Source organism: Cervus canadensis, chromosome 14 (genome assembly GCF_019320065.1).
Source record: "Cervus canadensis isolate Bull #8, Minnesota chromosome 14, ASM1932006v1, whole genome shotgun sequence".
Taxonomy (NCBI): Eukaryota; Metazoa; Chordata; class Mammalia; order Artiodactyla; family Cervidae; genus Cervus; species Cervus canadensis.
This window is the reverse complement of record NC_057399.1, coordinates 54,669,608-54,689,107: the sequence shown is the minus strand read 5'-3', so window position 1 is coordinate 54,689,107 and position 19,500 is coordinate 54,669,608. Positions and strand designations below refer to the sequence as shown.

General features: G+C 38.7%; 1 protein-coding gene across 1 annotated transcript; it reads left to right on the top strand.

The window, feature by feature from the left end:
* Nucleotides 1–11,238: 11,238 nt before the first annotated feature.
* On the top strand, nt 11,239–17,743 carry LINGO2 (leucine rich repeat and Ig domain containing 2). Its single transcript, XM_043487177.1, has 2 exons — nt 11,239–11,294; nt 15,570–17,743. Exon 2 carries the CDS (start codon nt 15,605–15,607, stop codon nt 17,423–17,425), a length of 1,821 nt encoding a protein of 606 aa, XP_043343112.1. The 5' UTR covers nt 11,239–11,294; nt 15,570–15,604; the 3' UTR covers nt 17,426–17,743.
* Nucleotides 17,744–19,500: the final 1,757 nt, after the last annotated feature.

The following is a 19,500-nucleotide window of genomic DNA, read 5'->3' as shown; positions in this document are numbered from 1 at the left end:
TATGATAACCCAGTAGGTTACCAGGAAAGCCCAAGTTTAGTGACAATCATTCCCATTTTAGAGGTAAGAAAACTGAGACTAAGAAAGGGCTAAGATTTAAACACATTTTTATTATTGCATACCTAGGTTCTTAGCCATTACCTTATACTGCCATATAGATTTGAAGCACTTCATAATATATTTGTGGGACCATCAGGCATCTAGAGCCAACTACCCTATATTTAATAATATTAATTTCAAAGAGATACATCTCAAAGCTACACAAAAATCACTTTCATCTCTCATAGGTTTAAGTAGAACAGGCATCTTCTTTATGTCCAAGTATTTCTATGTAGGCCAAAAGGAGACTCAGAACTACAGCAGAAGGGCAAATGATTTGCATTTCAAAGAGACCAAAATAAACACAAGAACAGAAGGCTCTCTGGTTTCAGGAAAGATTAAACAGAAACTATTAATTGATGACTTAGGACAAGCCTTACTAATTGTTTACTAGTCACTTGAATACAAAATGAACTCATGTTTTGAAGTAGATACAGTCCAGTGGAAAGCTGTTTCAGAACCATGAAAATAGATACCAAAGCATAGCCCAGAGGGAAAATGAGGGAATTTTGTGGTTTTCTCTGTTGTTAAAAGGAAGCATTACTATTAATTTTTTTTAACAAAAATAGTTATAGTTGCTATTTCTTTGAGATGAATTGTATTTAGTGAAAATGTGTGAGAAAGGATGGAAGAAGTCCAGGGTAAAGGGTGAGAAGAAATCCTGGCTCCATAACTGACTGTCCATACGTGGTAAGTTGCTCCAGTTGTGTCCGACTCTTTGCGGCCCTATGGACCATAATCTGCCAGGCTCCTCTGTCCATGGGATTCTCCATGCAGGAGTACTGGAGTGGGTTGCCATGCCCTGTTCCAGGGGATCTATCCACCCGAGGGAGAGAACCCATGCCTCTAAGTCTCCTGCATTGGCAGGTGGGTTCTTGACCACTAGCGCCATCCGCACCGTTACTGACTGTGGCTGTATCATCTTAGGCAAGTAACTCACAAGCAAGAAGGGTGCTTACCCTTTCTTCACAAGTCAGGAGGTAAGTGCCTCAACAAGCTCTGCTGGAATCCTTCAGTTTTCCACTGTAGTTAAGGGCACACCATGACTTTGGTCTGACTTCTTCCTAAGACATCTAGAGAATAATTGTTAGGCTTGATTGTTTCTCTGTGGCACAGGAAAGGAAGCTGCTGCTGTCCTGGGGTTTTTCTGCATTGATGGGTTTTTACCTGGGCAAATGAATTTTCCCCATGCCAATGAGGGCAACATGCATGAGAAGGCCAGGATGGACCTTATATGAGGTCCTTTACTATCACGTCATCTGGGAGGGTCATGGGCCCTCAGGAAGGCAGTTCAGTCGCTCAGTCGTGTCCGACTCTTTGTCACTCCATGGACTGCAGCACGCCAGACTTCCCTGTCCATCACCAACTCCCGGAGTTTACTCAAACTCATGTCCGTAAAGTCAGTGATGCCATCCAACCCTCTCATCCTCTGTCATCCCCCTCTCCGTTTGCCTTCATACCTCTCCTGAATTAATTATAAAGGGAAAACGGGGAAATTTAAGACGCTATGCGACTATATCCATGAGTCCTGCTGTCCAGTTTACTAGCTCTAGCTCACAAATGTATGTGAGATTCTATCTGTATATATATAGAGAGAGATTTTAAATCAAGTGGTAACTGCAAGCATCTCACAGTCTCTATTCAAGTAACTCAAGATGAAAATTTTATCTTTAGCTATTTACAGAATTGGTCATCTGCATAGGCTTAAGCGCGACTGAACTGACTGACTGACTGATAGGATTAATATCTACAATGGTAGACAACTGTTCACCTACCTTCATAAACCACTGAGTAATTTTATCACCCCATTTGTAATTTTTGTTTAGAAAATATAAGACACATGAGATATCCTCCAAACTTGGCTTTCATGTTGGCCGTTTTCACTTCCTCCTTGAATATTAACGAGTCTTGATATTGAAAGTTTCCATTTCCTCCCTATCAAAAATAAATTGAGAGAAAAAAGGTAAAAATACTTTGGAGGGTAACTAGAAATCACATAGAAGGATAATTTTTATTTTGCAGAAAAACAGTTCAAGTCCAGTGTTCCCTACCAGGTTGGGGACTTTGGAGTTCAATCTCAAGTTCACTCAGGTCCTTCAAAGAACTTAGGTAACCCTAGTGACTTTCACAACTTATGCTAAAGTTGATTTCTCTTGGTTTTCAAATGTTTTATACAACTGTCACAACTCTTCAGTATCTGATTTGGACACAGACCAGTATTTATGAATTTGTGGTTTTAGACACCTGGAAGTTATCTCATATATTTTGGACACTTTTTTTTTTTTATTAAATCCTTTCTTTTCTTCCCCCACCTCCCTCCCTCATCACCCACCTCTCTCCACTTGGGAAATAGCTTTACTGGAAATAAATAAATAAATGAACCTATCATTTGTTTGTGCGAAGGTTTAAAGAGATTTCTGTGCTATCCATTTATTGTTGTGTGCCCTTATTCAGATGCCAGTCAGGAAACTAAATTAATCATAGAATTCTCAGGATAAGAAATTTCTCATCACCTTATCATCCATCAAAGCAGCTGTTTCTCTTCTAAGTTTTCTTTTTAAACAACACACAGCCATCATCATCTTTTTCTCTTCTCCTTTATGTTTTTTAAAATGATAGCTATTGGAAACTCCTTTTCTCTTTATAACTGTATCATCCTTTAGAGGATTTCCTTGTTCAGTGTCTTCCAAATCTGTCTTCAGAGGAAATCCATGTCTCCTTGGCAACGCTTTATGTTCTGACAGATACTGTTTCAACAAACCATTCTCCCATTAAAATAATTATGGCAGTCACCTTACACACACCACCTTTAATCATCACATTTATCCTGCTTTATGACCACAAATTAGCATACAAAATAGTGAGAATCATAGATATCGTATCAGCTTCCCCATGTCCCACAGCTAACAGATGTCAAATTCAGAGTTACATATTGCATTCAAATATTGTTTCTGTTTTTCCATTGTGAAGTCCTTTTTTTTTTTCATGCTTTAATAGAATGAGTTGCAAAATATACTCAGCACACAAAAATGTATAAGCAAGAAAATATCCCAACTTCATACACTAGGTTTAAAAAGGCACTTATCATTGAGCCGAAGATCAGAATTAAGATCAGCCTTTGATGAGAATTAACAGAAAGGCCCTAGCTGGCTTCCTACGGATTTTAGTCTCCTGCTTTACTCTTAATGAAATGAAGTTCATCTTATGAGACCATGGTCACAGTCAGACATCGTGAGCAAGCTTTGATTGTAAGACTTCCGCTGACAGTGGAAGCTAAATGGAGTCAACAATTTGTCCTTCTAGACTAAAACTAAGAAGTATTGTGATAAGAATAATAAAGCACAACCTTCCTGCAGAGTTTCCAAACTATATACATCAAAGAACTGTGATGAGATATGGCCTCATATTTACTTCTGCTTAGCTGAAAGACAGAAGTAGAATGGAGGAGCTGCCCAGAAGTGAAAGGAGCTTATCTGCTGCCTGCTTGCTGAGCACTTATCCATCCTTCTTTGTGATGGTCCTTCACTTTGGAAACAAAATAACAAATTTTTAAGGAAAATGATGCTCAACACTACATACCTCAGTTGAACTCCTTTCTGGTTGAGTTGTAGTCATGGTTAAATTAGATGCTGTCATTTCCATGTTGGACACAGAGCCCGATTAAGGGATCCAAACAATGAAATAACATTTTCCCAAACCATTGCTGAAATAAACCAAAACTGGGATGCCAGTTATCTCCTTATCTAACTGGTGATATATAGATCATGCAACTCTACCAGACAAAACTACACTCAGCAGTGGAATTTATATAGCTCATTCTTTATCATAAATCAAAATGAAAAGTACAAAGTGTGTAATAAAACTTCTATCTTGAACATAAAATCTGTAATAAAATGTACATTTTCCCAGCCCTACCAAAGAAATACCCCCGAAAGTATCTGAAAAATTTTACTTTCAAAGAGTGGGAAATCCTTCAGCCCACATATCTGACCCAGTGACAGACACATTTGAGAAATTTGAATTCCTCATCTTGTTACTGCTAAACTTGCCATCTCAGTGAATGACACCAGGTCCCATCCAGTTGCCAGAAGTCTAGAACTCATCTTTGCCTCTTCTCCTCCAACCCTCACAGTCAATCCACATAACATTTCTATTCGGCCTCAAAACACCTCTTGAATCTGTCCACTTACTGAAGACTACTTCTGTGAACCTGCTTTGTTCTGGTTCGAATAATGCAATGGCCTCCTGAGTTTCCAGCTTCAAGGTTTCCCCTCCTGCAAGTCTATTTTTCATGGTAGTCAGATTAATCTTCCCCAAAATGTAAATCTGTTCATATCACTCCTTAGCATAAACCACTTTAATGGCTTGCCATTGCCCTCAGGATAAAGTGCAAACAGCTTATCACAGTTTACAAGCCCTTGTAAATCATTCCTCTAATTACCTCTCAGCCTCTTTTCCCCTCCATTTCTCTTCTGGTTTTGCTCAAACCATTCTGGACCACATATTTTAATTCCCCAATCACAGGGTGTTCTCCATTGTTCTCATGCCTCTGCACATACTGTTCCTTTTGTCTGGAACTCACTATACCTTCCTGTACCAAGGATAGGGGGAGGTTGTGAATGAAAATATACTGTTGCAAGTCTACTATATATTTTACCTGAAGCAATTTGATAAAAAGTATAAATAAATTGTGGTAAATTAAAGATGTTACTCTAATTCAGACAGCAACAAATAAAAATAATGTAAATAAATACAGAAAGAAAAATTGCAATGCATACTTAAAAACTACACTTGATCTTAGCCAAAAGGCCCAGAAGCAAACATACTTTTTAAAACCTAATTGCTTAAAACAGAAGATAGGAGAATGAGAGAAACAAAAGAATTCAAGAGACAAATGGCCAACATATAACAAAATGGCATCCATGCTTAAATGCAGCCATAAAGTAATTATATTCTATTTAAATAGAGTTAGCAACCTAACACAAGGCAGAGATGCTCTTTAACTACAAAGATACCAATATGTTGAAAGTTTCATATGGAAAAATATATACCATGGAAACATTAAGCTTGAAAAGCTAGAGTTGCTGTATTCATCATTCAAAATAACTTAAAGACACAAAGTATTACTAGAGACAAAGAGGGACTATTCATGATAAAAAAAAAATCACTAAATCAGAAAGTAAACATCTGCTTAATATCAGAATTTCAAAATATATAGGGGGAAAAAAGCTACAGAACTAAGGGAGATGTAGGCAAATTCATAGCTGGAGATTTTAACACATATTTCTGTCACTGATATATAGAATAACTTAGAAAAAGTTGAGATTTTCACAATCCTTATTAACATAAGCCACCATATTAATCTTCACAGTTTTTGTGGCCCACTACACCCTCAAACAGCAAATGCACATGGAATGATCAGAGATTGATCCTATGCTGGTCCATAAGACAATCTCAGTAGATTTCAGAAAGCTGACATTTATTGGTAAAAATAAATAACTCAGCATCTAGAAAAGACATAAATATTTGGAAATTAACTCAAAATTACACTGTCCATAGGTCAAAGATGGGAACAGAAAAATAATTTTGAAAAAAATTGTGACTGATAATGTCTTCTAAAAATATTAAAGTTTATGAAAGGATATAAAATGCATGAAGGGATAGTTATAGTTTAAAAACTTATATTAGAGGAGGAAAAAGGCCCAAAATTAGTGATCTAAGTTTCCACCCTAGGAAACTTAAAAAAAAAAAAAAGTTCAATAAAATTGACAAAATTCTAGCAAAGCTTATCAAGAAAAAGGAAATGTGCAACTTACCCATATCCAGAATAAAAGAGATGACCTAGAGAGCTTGAAAGAATAATAGGGAAACTTTGACTTCAGCCAAACAAAAGTCATATCTTGATGAAACAGACAAATTCCTTAAACACATTACCAAAACTGACACAAAAAAAGAAATAGAAAATCTACATATTTCAATATCTACAAAGCAAACTGACTTACACTTCAAAACATTCCCACGAAGAAAAACTCTTAAATTCTTTGGTTTCACAGGTAAATTCTATCAACTATTTTAGAAAGAAATAACAATCCTATACCAACCCTTCAAAATATAGAGACCAAAGAAATATTTTTCAACTGATTTTATGAGGTCGCCATTGCTCTGATACTAATACTACATAAACATATCAAGAGAGATGTAAAAGAAAAAATTCTCATGAAATAGAAAAATTATTTACCAAATACCAGCAAAACAAACCTAATAAAATATAAGTGTATATATACACAGACTTCATACAAAGTGGGGTTTATACCAGGAGTTCAAAGGTGGTTTAACATTCAAAAAAATTAATATTATTTGCCATGTTGAAATAATAATACAGAAAAATAATAAGACCATTTCAATAAATGCAGAAAAGCATCTTTCAAAATTCAACAACTCATTTATGGTAAAAAAAATTCTAGTTAACTAGGAAGAGAAGAGAACTTCCTCGATCTAATGAAGGGCATTTATTAAAAAAAAAAAAAAAAAAAAAAAAAACACTAAAACATAGCCAACATCAAACTTAATGGTGGGAAAAAAAGAAGAATGATTTATCTTAAGATTGGGAACAAAATAAGGCAGACGGCTTTCAGCACTTCTATTCAACATCATCTTAGAGGTAATAGCAAACACAGAAAGGTACAAAAATAAAAGCACTGAGGTTAAAAGGGAAGAAACATTTGCTGAAGAAAATTAACGTGAAGTTGCTCAGTCGTGTCTGACTCTTTGCAACCCCATGGATGGTAGCCTACCAGGCTCCGCGGTCCATGGGATTTTCCAGGCAAGAATACTGGAGTGGGCTGCCATTTCCTTCTCCAGAGGATCTTCCCAACCCAGGGATCGAACCCGGGTCTCCTGCATTGCAGACAGACACTTTACCGTCTGAGCCACCAGGGACACCCAAAGGAAATTAAAGACCTAAATAAACTGAGAGTACCATGATATTAAAAAACTGAATATTGTCACACTATCAGTTCAGTTCAGTTCAGTCACTCAGTCGTGTCTAACAGTTTGCCACCCCATGAATTGCAGCACACCAGGCCTCCCTGTCTATCACCAACTCCCGGAGTTTACTCAAACCCATGTCCATCGAGTCGGTGATGCCATCCAGCCATCTCATCCTCTGTCGTCCCCTTCTCCTCCTGCCCCCAATCCCTCCCAGCATCAGGGTCTTTTCCAATGAGTCAACTCTTCGCATGAGGTGGCCAAAGTATTGGAGTTTCAGCTTCAACATCAGTCTTTCCAATGAACACCCAGGACTGCTCTCCTTTAGGATGGACTGGTTGGATCTCCTTGCAGACCAAGGGACTCTCAAGATCTTCTCCAACACCACAGTTCAAAAGCATCAATTCTTTGGCACTCAGCTTTCTTTATAGTCCAACTCTCACATCCATACATGACCACTGGAAAAACCATAGCCTTGACCAGACGGACCTTTGTTGGCAAGTAATGTCTCTGCTTTTTAATATGCTATCTAGGTTGGTCATAACTTTCCTTCCAAGGAGTAAGCGTCTTTTAATTTCATGGCTGCAATCACCATCTGCAGTGATTTTGGAGCCCAAAAAAATAAAGTCTGACACTGTTTCCACTGCCTCCCCATCTATTTCCCATGAGTGATGGGACCAGATGCCATGATCTTAGTTTTCTGAATGTTGAGCTTTAAGCCAACTTTTTCACTCTCCTTTTCACTTTCATCAAAAGGCTTTTAGTTCCTCTTCACTTTCTGCCATAAGGGTGGTGTCATCTGCATATCTGCAGGTTATTGATATTGCTCCCAGCAATCTTGATTGCAGCTTGTGCTTCTTCCAGCCCAGCATTCTCATGATGTACTCTGCATATAAGTTAAATAAGCAGGGTGACAATATACAGCCTTGACATACTCCTTTTCCCTTTGGAACCAGTCTGTTGTTCCATGTCCAGTTCTAACTATTGCTTCCTGACCTGCATACAGGTTAGTCAAGAGGCAGGTCAGGTGGTCTGGTATTCCCATCTCTTTCAGAATTTTCCACAGTTTATTGTGATCCACACAGTCAAAGGCTTTGGCATAGTCAATAAAGCATAAATAGATGTTTTTCTGGAACTCTCTTGCTTTTTTGATGATCCAGCAGATGTTGGCAATTTGATCTCTGGTTCCTCTGCCTTTTCTAAAACCAGCTTGAACATCTGGGAAGCTCACGGTTCACTTATTGCTGAAGCCTGGCTTGGAGAATTTTGAGCATTACTTTACTAGCGTGTGAGATGAGCGCAATTGTGCAGTAGTTTGAGCATTCTTTGGGATTGCCTTTCTTAGGGATTGGAATGAAAACTGACCTTTTCCAGTCCTCTGGCCTCTGCTTAGTTTTCAAAATTTGCTGACATATTGAGTGCAGCACTTTCACAGCACATCTTTCAGGATTTGAAATAGCTCAACTGGAATTCCATCACATCCACTAGCTTTGTTCATAGTGATGCTTTCTAAGGCCCACTTGACTTCACATTCCAGGATGTCTGGCTCTAGGTGAGTGATCACACCATTGTGATTATCTGGGTCATGAAGATCTTTTTTGTACAGTTTTTCTGTGGATTCTTGCCACCTCTTCTTCATATCTTCTGCTTCTGTTAGGTCCATACCATTTCCGTCCTTTATCGATCCCATTTTGCATGAAATGTTCCCTTGGTATCTCTAATTTTCTTGAAGAGATCTCTAGTCTTTCCCATTCTGTTATTTTCCTCTATTTCTTTGCACTGATCACTGAGGAAGTCTTTCTGATCTCTCCTGGCTATTCTTTGGAACTCTGCATTTAAATGGGTTTATCTTCCCTTTTCTCCTTTGCCTTTTGCTTATCTTCTTTTCACAGCTATTTGAAAGGCCTCTTCAGGCAACCATTTTGCCTTTTTGCATTTCTTTTCCATGGGGATGGTCTTGATCCCTGTCTCCTGTACAATGTCACGAACCTCCGTCCATAGTTCATCAGTCTCTCTCTATCAGATCTATTCCCTTAAATCTATTTCTCACTTACACTGTATATTCATAAGTGATTTAGGTCATACCTAGTGAAACTGTGGTCTAGTGGTTTTCCCTACTTTCTTCAGTTTAAGTCTGAATTTGGCAATAAGGAGTTCATGATGTGAGCCACAGTCAGCTCCCGGTCTTGTTTTTGCTGACTGTATAGAGCTTCTCTATCTTCGGCTGCAAAGAATATAATCAGTCTAATTTCGGTGTTGACCATCTGGTGATGTCCATGTGTAGAGTATTCTCTTGTATTGTCGGAAGAGGGTGTTTGCTATGACCAGTGCGTTCTCTTGGCAAAACTCTATTAGCCTTTGCCCTCCTTCATTCCGTACTCCAAGGCCAAATTTGCCTGTTACTCCACGTGTTTCTTGACTTCCTATTTTTGCATTCCAGTCCCCTATAATGAAAAGGACATCTTTTTTGGGTGTTAGTTCTAAAAGGTCTGTAGGTCTTGATAGAACTGTTCAACTTCAGCTTTTTCAGTGTTACTGGTTGGGGCATAGGCTTAGATTACAGTGATATTAAATGGTTTGCCTTGGAAATGAACAGAGATCATTCTGTCATTTTTGAGATTGCATCCAAGTACTGCATTTCAGACTCTTTTGTTGACCATGATGGATATTCCATTTCTTCTAAGGGATTCCTGCCCACAGTAGTAGATATAATGGTCACCTGAGTTAAATTCACCCATTCCAGTCCATTTTAGTTCACTGATTCCTAAAATGTCAGTGTTCACTCTTGCCATCTCCTGTTTGACCACTTCCAATTTGCCTTGATTCATGGACCTAACATTCCAGGTTCCTATGCAATATTGCTCTTTACAGGATCAGACCTTGCTTCTATCACCAGTCACATCCACAACTGGGTATTGTTTTTGCTTTGGCTCCATCTCTTCATTCTTTCTGGAGTTATTTCTCCACTGATCTCCAGTAGCATATTGGGCACCTACCGACCTGGGGAGTTCATCTTTCAGTATCCTATCATTTTGCCTTTTCATACTGTTGATGGGGTTCTCAAGGCAAGAATACTGAAGTGATTTGCCATTCCCTTCTCCAGTGGACCACATTCTGTCAGACCTCTCCACCATGACCCAACCGTCTTGGATGGCCCCACACGGCATGGCTTAGTTTCATTGAGTTAGACAAGACTGTGGTCCTGTGATCAGATTGGCTAGTTTTCTGTGATTATGGTTTTAGTGTGTCTGCCTTCTGATACTCTCTCCTAACACCTACCGTCTTACTTGGGTTTCTCTTACCTTGAATGAGAGGTATCTTCTCACGGCCGCCCCTCCTGACCTTGAACGTGGAGCAGCTCCTCTCGGCCCTCCGGCGCCCGCGCAGCCGCAGCTCCTTGGAGGTGGGGTTGCTCCTCTCGGCTGTCGCCCCTGACCTTGGACGTGGGGAAGCTCTTCTACGCTCCTCCTGAGCTGTCACAGCCTGGCACTCTCAGTAGCCACCCCTGACCTTGGGCTATCAGTTCTCCACAAAAAACTATAGATTCAATACAATTCTTATCAAAATCCCAGCAAACTTTTAGTATTGGCAAGCTGATGCCAAGACTTTTTTGAAAATTCAAATAATCTTTAAAAATGTCAATGCAAATTTGATCCCTTATTGTTAAATATATCTATGACTTTTTACAAGTGAAAACAACTTCAAAAATCAAAACAGTTTTATTTTCTAATTATAAAAGTAATACAAGTTATATTGTGGGGAAAATAGAACACATGTAAAGTTATAAGAAAATGGAGGGATTAGAGGTGATTTCCATCTCAAAATAATTCCTCTTGTCAACATTGTCATTATATACTCCCAGTTTTGTTCTTGCCTATATATATATGACTCTGCTCTCTGCTCAGATGCCTGGTCGTTTCTGACTCTGCAATCCCATAGGCTGTAGTCTGCCAGGCTCTCTGTCCATGGGATTCTCCCACCAAAAATACTGGAAAAGCAAAAGTGAAAGTCATGTCCAACTCTTGCGAATTCTCCAGGCCAGAATACTGGAGTAAGTAGCCTCTCCCTTCTTCAGCAGATCTTCCTGATCCAGGAATCGAACCAGGGTCTCCTAAACTGCAGGCAGATTCTGATTGGGATGCCATTTCTTCCTCCAGGGGATCTTCCCAACCCAAGGATCAAACCTCTGTCTCTTGTCTCCTGCATTGGTGAGTGGATTCTTTACCACTAGCACCACCTGGGAAACCCCATATATATAACTATATTCCTATATATATCTATATAAAAATGAAGAAATATATATTCCTTTTTGTGTCTGTGAATATATATAAACATGTATATATTAATGTATTAATACTTATATATTAATTACATTATATATTTATAGAGCATATTATAAACTATATTAATATATATTTCTATATAGGAATATATATATAATATTTATATATAATATTACTGTAATATAAATATCTATATTACATAATTCCTATATGTAAATTCCTATATTATATATACTATTATAATATGTTATATATTGTATATATTCCTATATAAAAACATGCATTTATATATATTACATATTAAATATATATTAATATTTATATTATACATATATATTCCTATATATAGGAATACAAAATATATTCTGTTTATATTCCTATATATTATTATAATATATTATTATAATACATAATATTAGGAATACATAATATTCCTAATATACATAATATATAGGGATATAAAATTCCTAATATAGGAATGTACATAGAAATATGCATGTTTGTATATACCCATGCACACAAAAAGCAGTATATATCTATTCATCTTTCCACGTTAACAAGCACAGACCTAAGTCTTACATGTTATTGGCTACGTATTCCCTTGTAGCTCAGCTGGTAAAGAATCTGCCTGCAATGCAGGAGACCCAGGTTTGATTCCTGGGTTGGGAAGATCCCCTGGAGAAGGAAATGGCAACCCACTCCAGTATTCTTGCCTGGAGAGTCCCATGGACAGAGGAACCTGGCAGGCTATAGTCCATGGGGTCACAAGAGTCGGACACAACTTAGCAACTAAACCACTGCCTCCACATATTCTGTAGTATGAGTGTATCTTAACACATAACTAAGATCCTACTATTACATATTTCCAGTTTTCCTACATTATAGACAAGCCTGCACCAAATATCTATGTACGTTAGTTAAATTATTTCCCTATGATACATTTCTAGGGAAAAAGAACAGGTCCATAAGATCTACCCTCTTTTGGAGATGGTACACATGTTTATGGTATAGATTGTGGTGATGATTTCATGGATATATACTTATCTCCAAACTCAAATTGTATACATTAAATATGTACAGTTTGTATAGTTTCTGTATGCCAATCATTACTCAGTAAAGTTGGCTTTGAAAATGTTTTAAAGGAAAATGGTTTAAAGGGATGACTATATTAAACTTATATGTATCATTTAACCTCCTCATTGTTGTACCTCTACCTCCTGAAGGTTACACCAGTTTCTATTTCTTATATCAGTTTCTTCAGTCACTAAGCTTTGTCAATCTGATGGGGCAAAGGTGTTCTACTCCTGTTTAATTTCTATTTCTTTGCATAGTGAACTTGGTCAGCTTTTCATATATTAGCTGCTTTTAGCCTTTACTACATTCATTGCCTAGTTTTCTATTGACATCCACCTCTTGTCCTTATGGATTAATAAGAACTGTTTGCTTAGCACTGTGCTTAATCCCTTATCTATTATGAACCTAAAAGATATTCTCCATTTTAGCAATTGCCTGTGTGTGTGTGTTTACTTGCTTGTTATACTAAATATTTTTCAAATGTACACAGTTGAATAGGTTATTCTTTTCTTTCATGCGTGCTAGCTTTCATCATAGAAAAGGCTTTTCAATTCTTTTATTATAAAATTAAAGAATTTTCTTCTGGTATATTATTTGTTCTTGCATTTTAATCCCTCATCTGGAATTTATTTTATTTGAACCAGTGAAGTTAATGTACAACTTTTCCCACTAAATCCCTAGTTATTTATATTTTTCTCACTGGATTAAAATGCCACTTTTCACGTTTGTTGACTTCTCAAATTTATTTAGATAAAATTCTTCACTTTTTCATTCACTGTGTATTTTCATGCCAGCATAATGCTAATTTTTATCATAGTTTTGTAATTTATGTTTAAATTTTTCATAAGGGTGTTTTTATTACTAATTTTTGATGTTTCTGATTAGTCTCATATTTATATTCTTCCAAATTAACCTGAGGCTTTTTCAAATCCAAAAATATTCTTTGAACTGTATATATTTATTGAGAATTATCTTTATAATTTTAAATCTTTCTATTGAAACATATACCATATCCCTCTTTTTAGTAAGTTTTGTTTCCTCATTAAGGCTGAATGGTTGTAATATTTTGTGTATTTCTTATTTAGTTTATTCTAAAGATTTGACTTTTCCAGAATTGCTATGATGGGAATCATCTTATACAGTAATATTTTCTAAATGATTTATATTATTCTAAATGATTTTTATATATGAAAATTATTTTTATTGTATAATATGTTAATTTACTTATTCTCTTTGTTCTAATAATTTCTCAGTTGATTTCCTTTGGTTTTCAAGATGGACTTTAGTTTGACCTACAAAGAAATATTGGAAAAGATGTGGCAAAATTAAATCTCTCACCTCTAATGGATTTTACCAGCACTTTCTGCATTTTTGCTTTTGTCCTACATTTTGAGGCCATTTTTTCTAGTGATTCACTATTCAGTTTGTTCTTACTTGTCATTTTTATGGATAGATGTGTTTAGATATAGACATAGTTATATACATAGACATATGTAAACACTGATTGAAGAATTATACTCTTAAGCGATTCAGGAGTGAATGCTGAAGTTTTATCAGATACCTTTATATCTAAAAATATTACTTTAAACTACTTGCCCTTGAGTAAACATGGTGTCCATGGATGAAGCACACCCCTGGGGGTCTCAGGTTCATAATTCTCCATAACATACTTCTCACTATTCAGTTTAGAAGTAAGTTCAGCGTCTGCTTTACAACATACATTTAAAACATAGTCAGTTTCAATCTCATCTGATATCTATTTAATTTCAGCTTAACAGGTTTAATGGGTTTGAATTTGAATATAAAAAAATGATGTTCATTTATTATTTAAAGACTTTTTTTCTTAAAATAATGACTCTTCCCACTCATATATTTAACCCAAAAATCTTAAAGAATTTTCATCTTCAAAGCCACTGTGATGCCTCATACCTATGATAAACATGAAGAGTTCAGAAAGATTTTGAGGCTCTTTTTGTTTACCTCAAAAAAGAAAACCACTTCATAAATCAAAATTTGCTGAATTCTGAAAGAGGTAAACTTTCTAATTAAAGGTGACTTCCCTGGTGGCTCAGACGGTAAAGCATCTGCCTATGATGCAGGAGACCTGTGTTCGATCCTTGGGTCGGGAAGATCCCCTGGAGAAGGAAATGGCAACCCACTCCAGTATTCTTGCCTGGAAAATTCCATGGATGAAGGAGCCTGATAGGCTACAGTCCATGGGGTTGCAAAGAGTCGGACACAACTGAGCAACTTCACTTTCACTTTCACTTGGTAGCTCAGACGGTAAAGCATCTGCCTGCAATGCGGGAGACCTGGGTTCGATCCCTGGGCCTGGAAGATCCCCTGGAGAAGGAACTGGCAACCCACTCCAGTATTCTTGCCTGGAGAATTCCACGGATGGCGGAGTCTGGCAGGCTACAGTCAATGTGGTCACAAAGAGTCTGACATGACTGTGTGACTAACACTTTCACTTTAACAGAATATTTACATATGAAGGTAAAACATCTCAACCTCTTTCACTGAATGTAACTTTGTTTTGTACTTGGAACCCAAGGTTCCTAATGTTCAGTGAAGCTTCTATTAGCTTCATTTTTAAGAAGATGACATCACAAAAATCAGAGATACAGACACTGATTCAAACTGCACAAATGTCCTGTTAACCACTGACCTCTGCTTCTGTCCTTTAAGTTCAAAATAAAGCCCTTTGTGAAAATGTATTATTTTGCACCAGTCTGTGCCAGACACTGTAATAGTCTTTTGAGAATTCCATGGAGAGAAGAGCCTGGAGGCTGCAGTCCATGGGGTCTCAGAGAATTGAACACAACTGAGCACACAAACAGAGATGTTCAATACTGAAACTGTCATAACTCTAGAAAGGTACTATCATCGTCCTTCTTATTTCCATTTTACAGCCAAGAAAATTGAAGTACAGGGAGGCGAGATATTAATAACCTACCCAAGATCATGTTAATGATGGCAGCCCTCAGGTTTAAAGGTCAGATCTGGTCTGTAGCCTTCCAAATCTAGGGTCTTTTTCATCATACTCACTCTCCCTTTATGTCTCTTTACCTATCTATTTCCTAACTCAGTTTTTCTTCCTCCCTTCTTTGGCCCCTTCTCCTGCAGGCCCGTGACCAAGGTGTAGACTAAGAGGGGGAGTCATGCTTCACACGGCCTTATCATGTTGGCAGCCATTCCTGGGTCTGGCTGTGGTCTTAATCTTCATGGGATCCACCATTGGCTGCCCTGCTCGCTGCGAGTGCTCAGCCCAGAACAAATCTGTTAGCTGCCACAGGAGGAGGCTGATCGCCATCCCAGAGGGCATTCCCATCGAGACCAAAATCTTGGACCTCAGCAAGAACAGGCTGAAAAGCATCAACCCTGAAGAATTCATCTCTTACCCTCTGCTGGAGGAGATAGACTTGAGTGACAACATCATTGCCAATGTGGAGCCAGGAGCCTTTAACAATCTCTTCAACCTGCGTTCCCTCCGCCTGAAGGGCAATCGCCTGAAGTTGGTCCCTTTGGGGGTCTTCACGGGCCTCTCCAACCTCACCAAGCTTGACATTAGTGAGAATAAGATTGTCATTTTACTGGACTACATGTTCCAGGATTTGCATAACCTGAAGTCTCTAGAAGTGGGGGACAACGATTTGGTTTATATATCACACCGGGCCTTCAGTGGGCTGCTTAGCTTGGAGCAGCTCACACTGGAGAAATGTAACCTCACTGCGGTACCCACAGAAGCCCTCTCACACCTCCGCAGCCTCATCAGCCTGCACCTGAAGCATCTCAATATCAACAACATGCCCGTGTATGCCTTTAAAAGACTGTTCCACCTGAAACATCTAGAGATTGACTATTGGCCTTTACTGGATATGATGCCTGCCAACAGCCTCTATGGTCTCAACCTCACCTCTCTCTCCATCACCAACACCAATCTATCCACCGTCCCCTTCCTTGCCTTTAAACACCTGGTCTACCTAACCCATCTGAACCTCTCCTACAATCCCATCAGCACTATTGAGGCAGGCATGTTCTCTGACCTGATCCGCCTCCAAGAGCTTCATATAGTGGGGGCCCAGCTCCGCACCATCGAGCCTCACTCCTTCCAAGGGCTCCGCTTCCTTCGTGTGCTCAACGTGTCTCAGAACCTTCTGGAAACTCTGGAAGAGAACGTCTTCTCCTCCCCGAGGGCTTTGGAGGTCCTGAGCATTAACAACAACCCTCTGGCCTGTGACTGCCGCCTCCTATGGATCCTGCAGCGGCACCCAACCCTGCAGTTCGGTGGCCAGCAGCCCATGTGCGCTGGCCCGGACACTATCCGCGAGAGGTCATTCAAAGATTTCCACAGCACTGCCCTTTCTTTTTACTTCACCTGCAAAAAACCCAAAATCCGTGAGAAGAAGTTGCAGCATCTGCTTGTGGATGAGGGGCAGACGGTCCAGCTGGAATGCAATGCCGATGGAGACCCTCAGCCTGTGATCTCCTGGGTGACACCTCGAAGGCGGTTCATCACCACCAAGTCCAATGGAAGAGCCACCGTGCTGGGCGATGGCACCCTGGAGATCCGCTTCGCCCAGGATCAAGACAGTGGGATGTACGTCTGCATCGCTAGCAATGCTGCGGGGAACGACACCTTCACGGCCTCCTTAACTGTCAAAGGGTTTGCTTCAGACCGCTTCCTTTATGCCAACAGGACCCCTATGTACATGACCGACTCCAATGACACCATTTCCAATGGCACCAATGCCAATACTTTCTCCCTGGACCTTAAGACAATACTGGTGTCGACAGCCATGGGCTGTTTCACCTTCCTGGGAGTGGTATTATTTTGCTTCCTCCTCCTTTTTGTGTGGAGCCGAGGGAAAGGCAAACACAAAAACAGCATTGACCTTGAGTACGTGCCCAGAAAAAACAATGGTGCTGTCGTGGAAGGGGAGGTGGCTGGACCCAGGAGGTTCAATATGAAAATGATTTGAGGGTTGGTCACTCCAACTATTGTTTCTGTGTCATTGTCTGTAACCAGTGAGACAGCCTGGCGCAAGAGAAGTACTAGGTTAAAAGGCAGCTTAGTGCAGCTTCCCTGTGTCAAAGCAGGGTCCGCAGAAGCAGGAGGACTTCTGATGGAGACGCTCCACCTAGAAGCAGGCAGGCAGGCATGTGTCAGAGCCCTTCACACAGTGGGGTACTAATTGTTTGCATTGCAAATACTGGCATTCTGGGGATCTCAGTAATGAACCTGAAGCTTCGGCTCATGCTCATGGACAGTTACTCAACCTTTTCTACCACTGCAAAAACAAAAGAAGAAATCAAAAGGAACAACCTACAATGTAGGATTTACGTATTAAAAAGACACATTTGTCTAAACCATACTCGACAGAAAAATTTGTATCTATGATTCTCCTTTGTTAAAAGCCTTGCATCATCCCATACTGTTGGTTCAAAACCACAAAGAAATCAATATATTCTTTACTTTTCTCTTTTTTTTTTTTTGGAAACACATATGCTGTATATGTTTTGAAGCAATATGAATGAGAGGTTGTGCTTTTTCGTTACACACCACTATCGGCCCAAGTGTGATGTCACCTTCCTTTCCATAGAGATAACCCTGAGACTAGATCCCTGGAGTTATGGGTGGATATATGTGGAGAGATGAGTTTTGTCTGATGTAGGATGCCAAGAGATAGGACCCAAGGCAAAAATGCTCAACTCTGTTAACTTCTGTTACTATAAATAAAGGCATGTGCCTAGTTTTGATACAGAATGGAATATTTTTTATACTTGTGATATCACACTGGACCAGTTTACTGTAACAAAGCCTTTGGTTTCTCCAGAAAGTGGTGTGTGACTGTTTATACCTGTAAAATGCAAGGTAGGTGTCAATAATGAAATTTATTCCTTTAACCACAACTTGACTTTACTTTCATCAATTCCTACTAAGGGAAGAGGATGTGATGTTTATATCTGCTCCTAGGATAATATTCAGCTCATAGCTAAAATAAAAAAAAATTCAGATGTGTAAAGCTCTCTGGATAATAAGTTGATGCCACCAGAAACCAGGGTGATCCATACAACGAAGGATCTGTTTAAAAAACAATGTTGTCTGAAGGCTGGGATCACTGCCAGTCTGAGGAAGCGTCTAGCTACCGCACCTCTGATGTTGTCTATTCAAATACTCTACACACAGTATTATCTTAAATGCACAACTCCAGGGTGTCTTCCTGCTTCCTTTCCAAGGAGATATTGATTTTTATTTTGAAAGCTCTTTGGTGTAGACAAAGAAGAATGTGTCTTGTTTTTAAAGAAGTGGCAAAAAACAAGGTATATTTAAAAGCACTTACTGATATTTTTTTTCTCCACTGAGGAAAAACTAAGATTCACCCCTACAAGTAGGTTATATTGTGCTGACACTTTCACCCCTCTGAATGAATTTGTCCAATTCAGTTTGTATCAATGATTGTTACTCAAAGTGAAAATATTATAGTTTTTAAAAAATGGCATCACACCATTACCACCAGTGATCTGGTTCAAATGAGACATAATTCCATTTGGCTGAAGGCTGAGTCAGTGATTTTCAAAGCAGATATAGCTGACCCTTGAACATGGGAGTTAGGGGTGATGACCCCCTGTGCAGCTGAAATCTTCATACAACTTAAAATTGGCCCACAAGTCTGCATCCATGGATTCAACCAACCTCCGATCACATTGTATCAATACTGGTAGTATATATGGTTGAAAAAAAAATTGTGTATAACTGGACCTGCACAGTTTATGCCCAGGTTGTTCAAGGGTCAACTATAATTATATAATCTGAGAAAGCACTGAACATAGTGTATTCATGACATGTCATATATTTAAATAGCATAGAAGAGATAGATTTCTACACTTTTCACACTTTGAGAGGAACCTTAAAAAGAGCACCCTTTGGTACAGTGTGTAAGCTGGAATAGAAGGTGTCTGGCATTTGTTTCTTGACATATCACATTGGAAGTTTAACTTTCAAAGAGCTGACTTTTTGAGTATTTGAAATTTTGAGTAACTTCAGTAAAATAAA

What these genes read in the sequence shown, in the direction of transcription:
- LINGO2 (XM_043487177.1), top strand. Translation starts at nt 15,605, where the DNA reads ATGCTTCACACGGCCTTATCATGTTGGCAGCCATTCCTGGGTCTGGCT.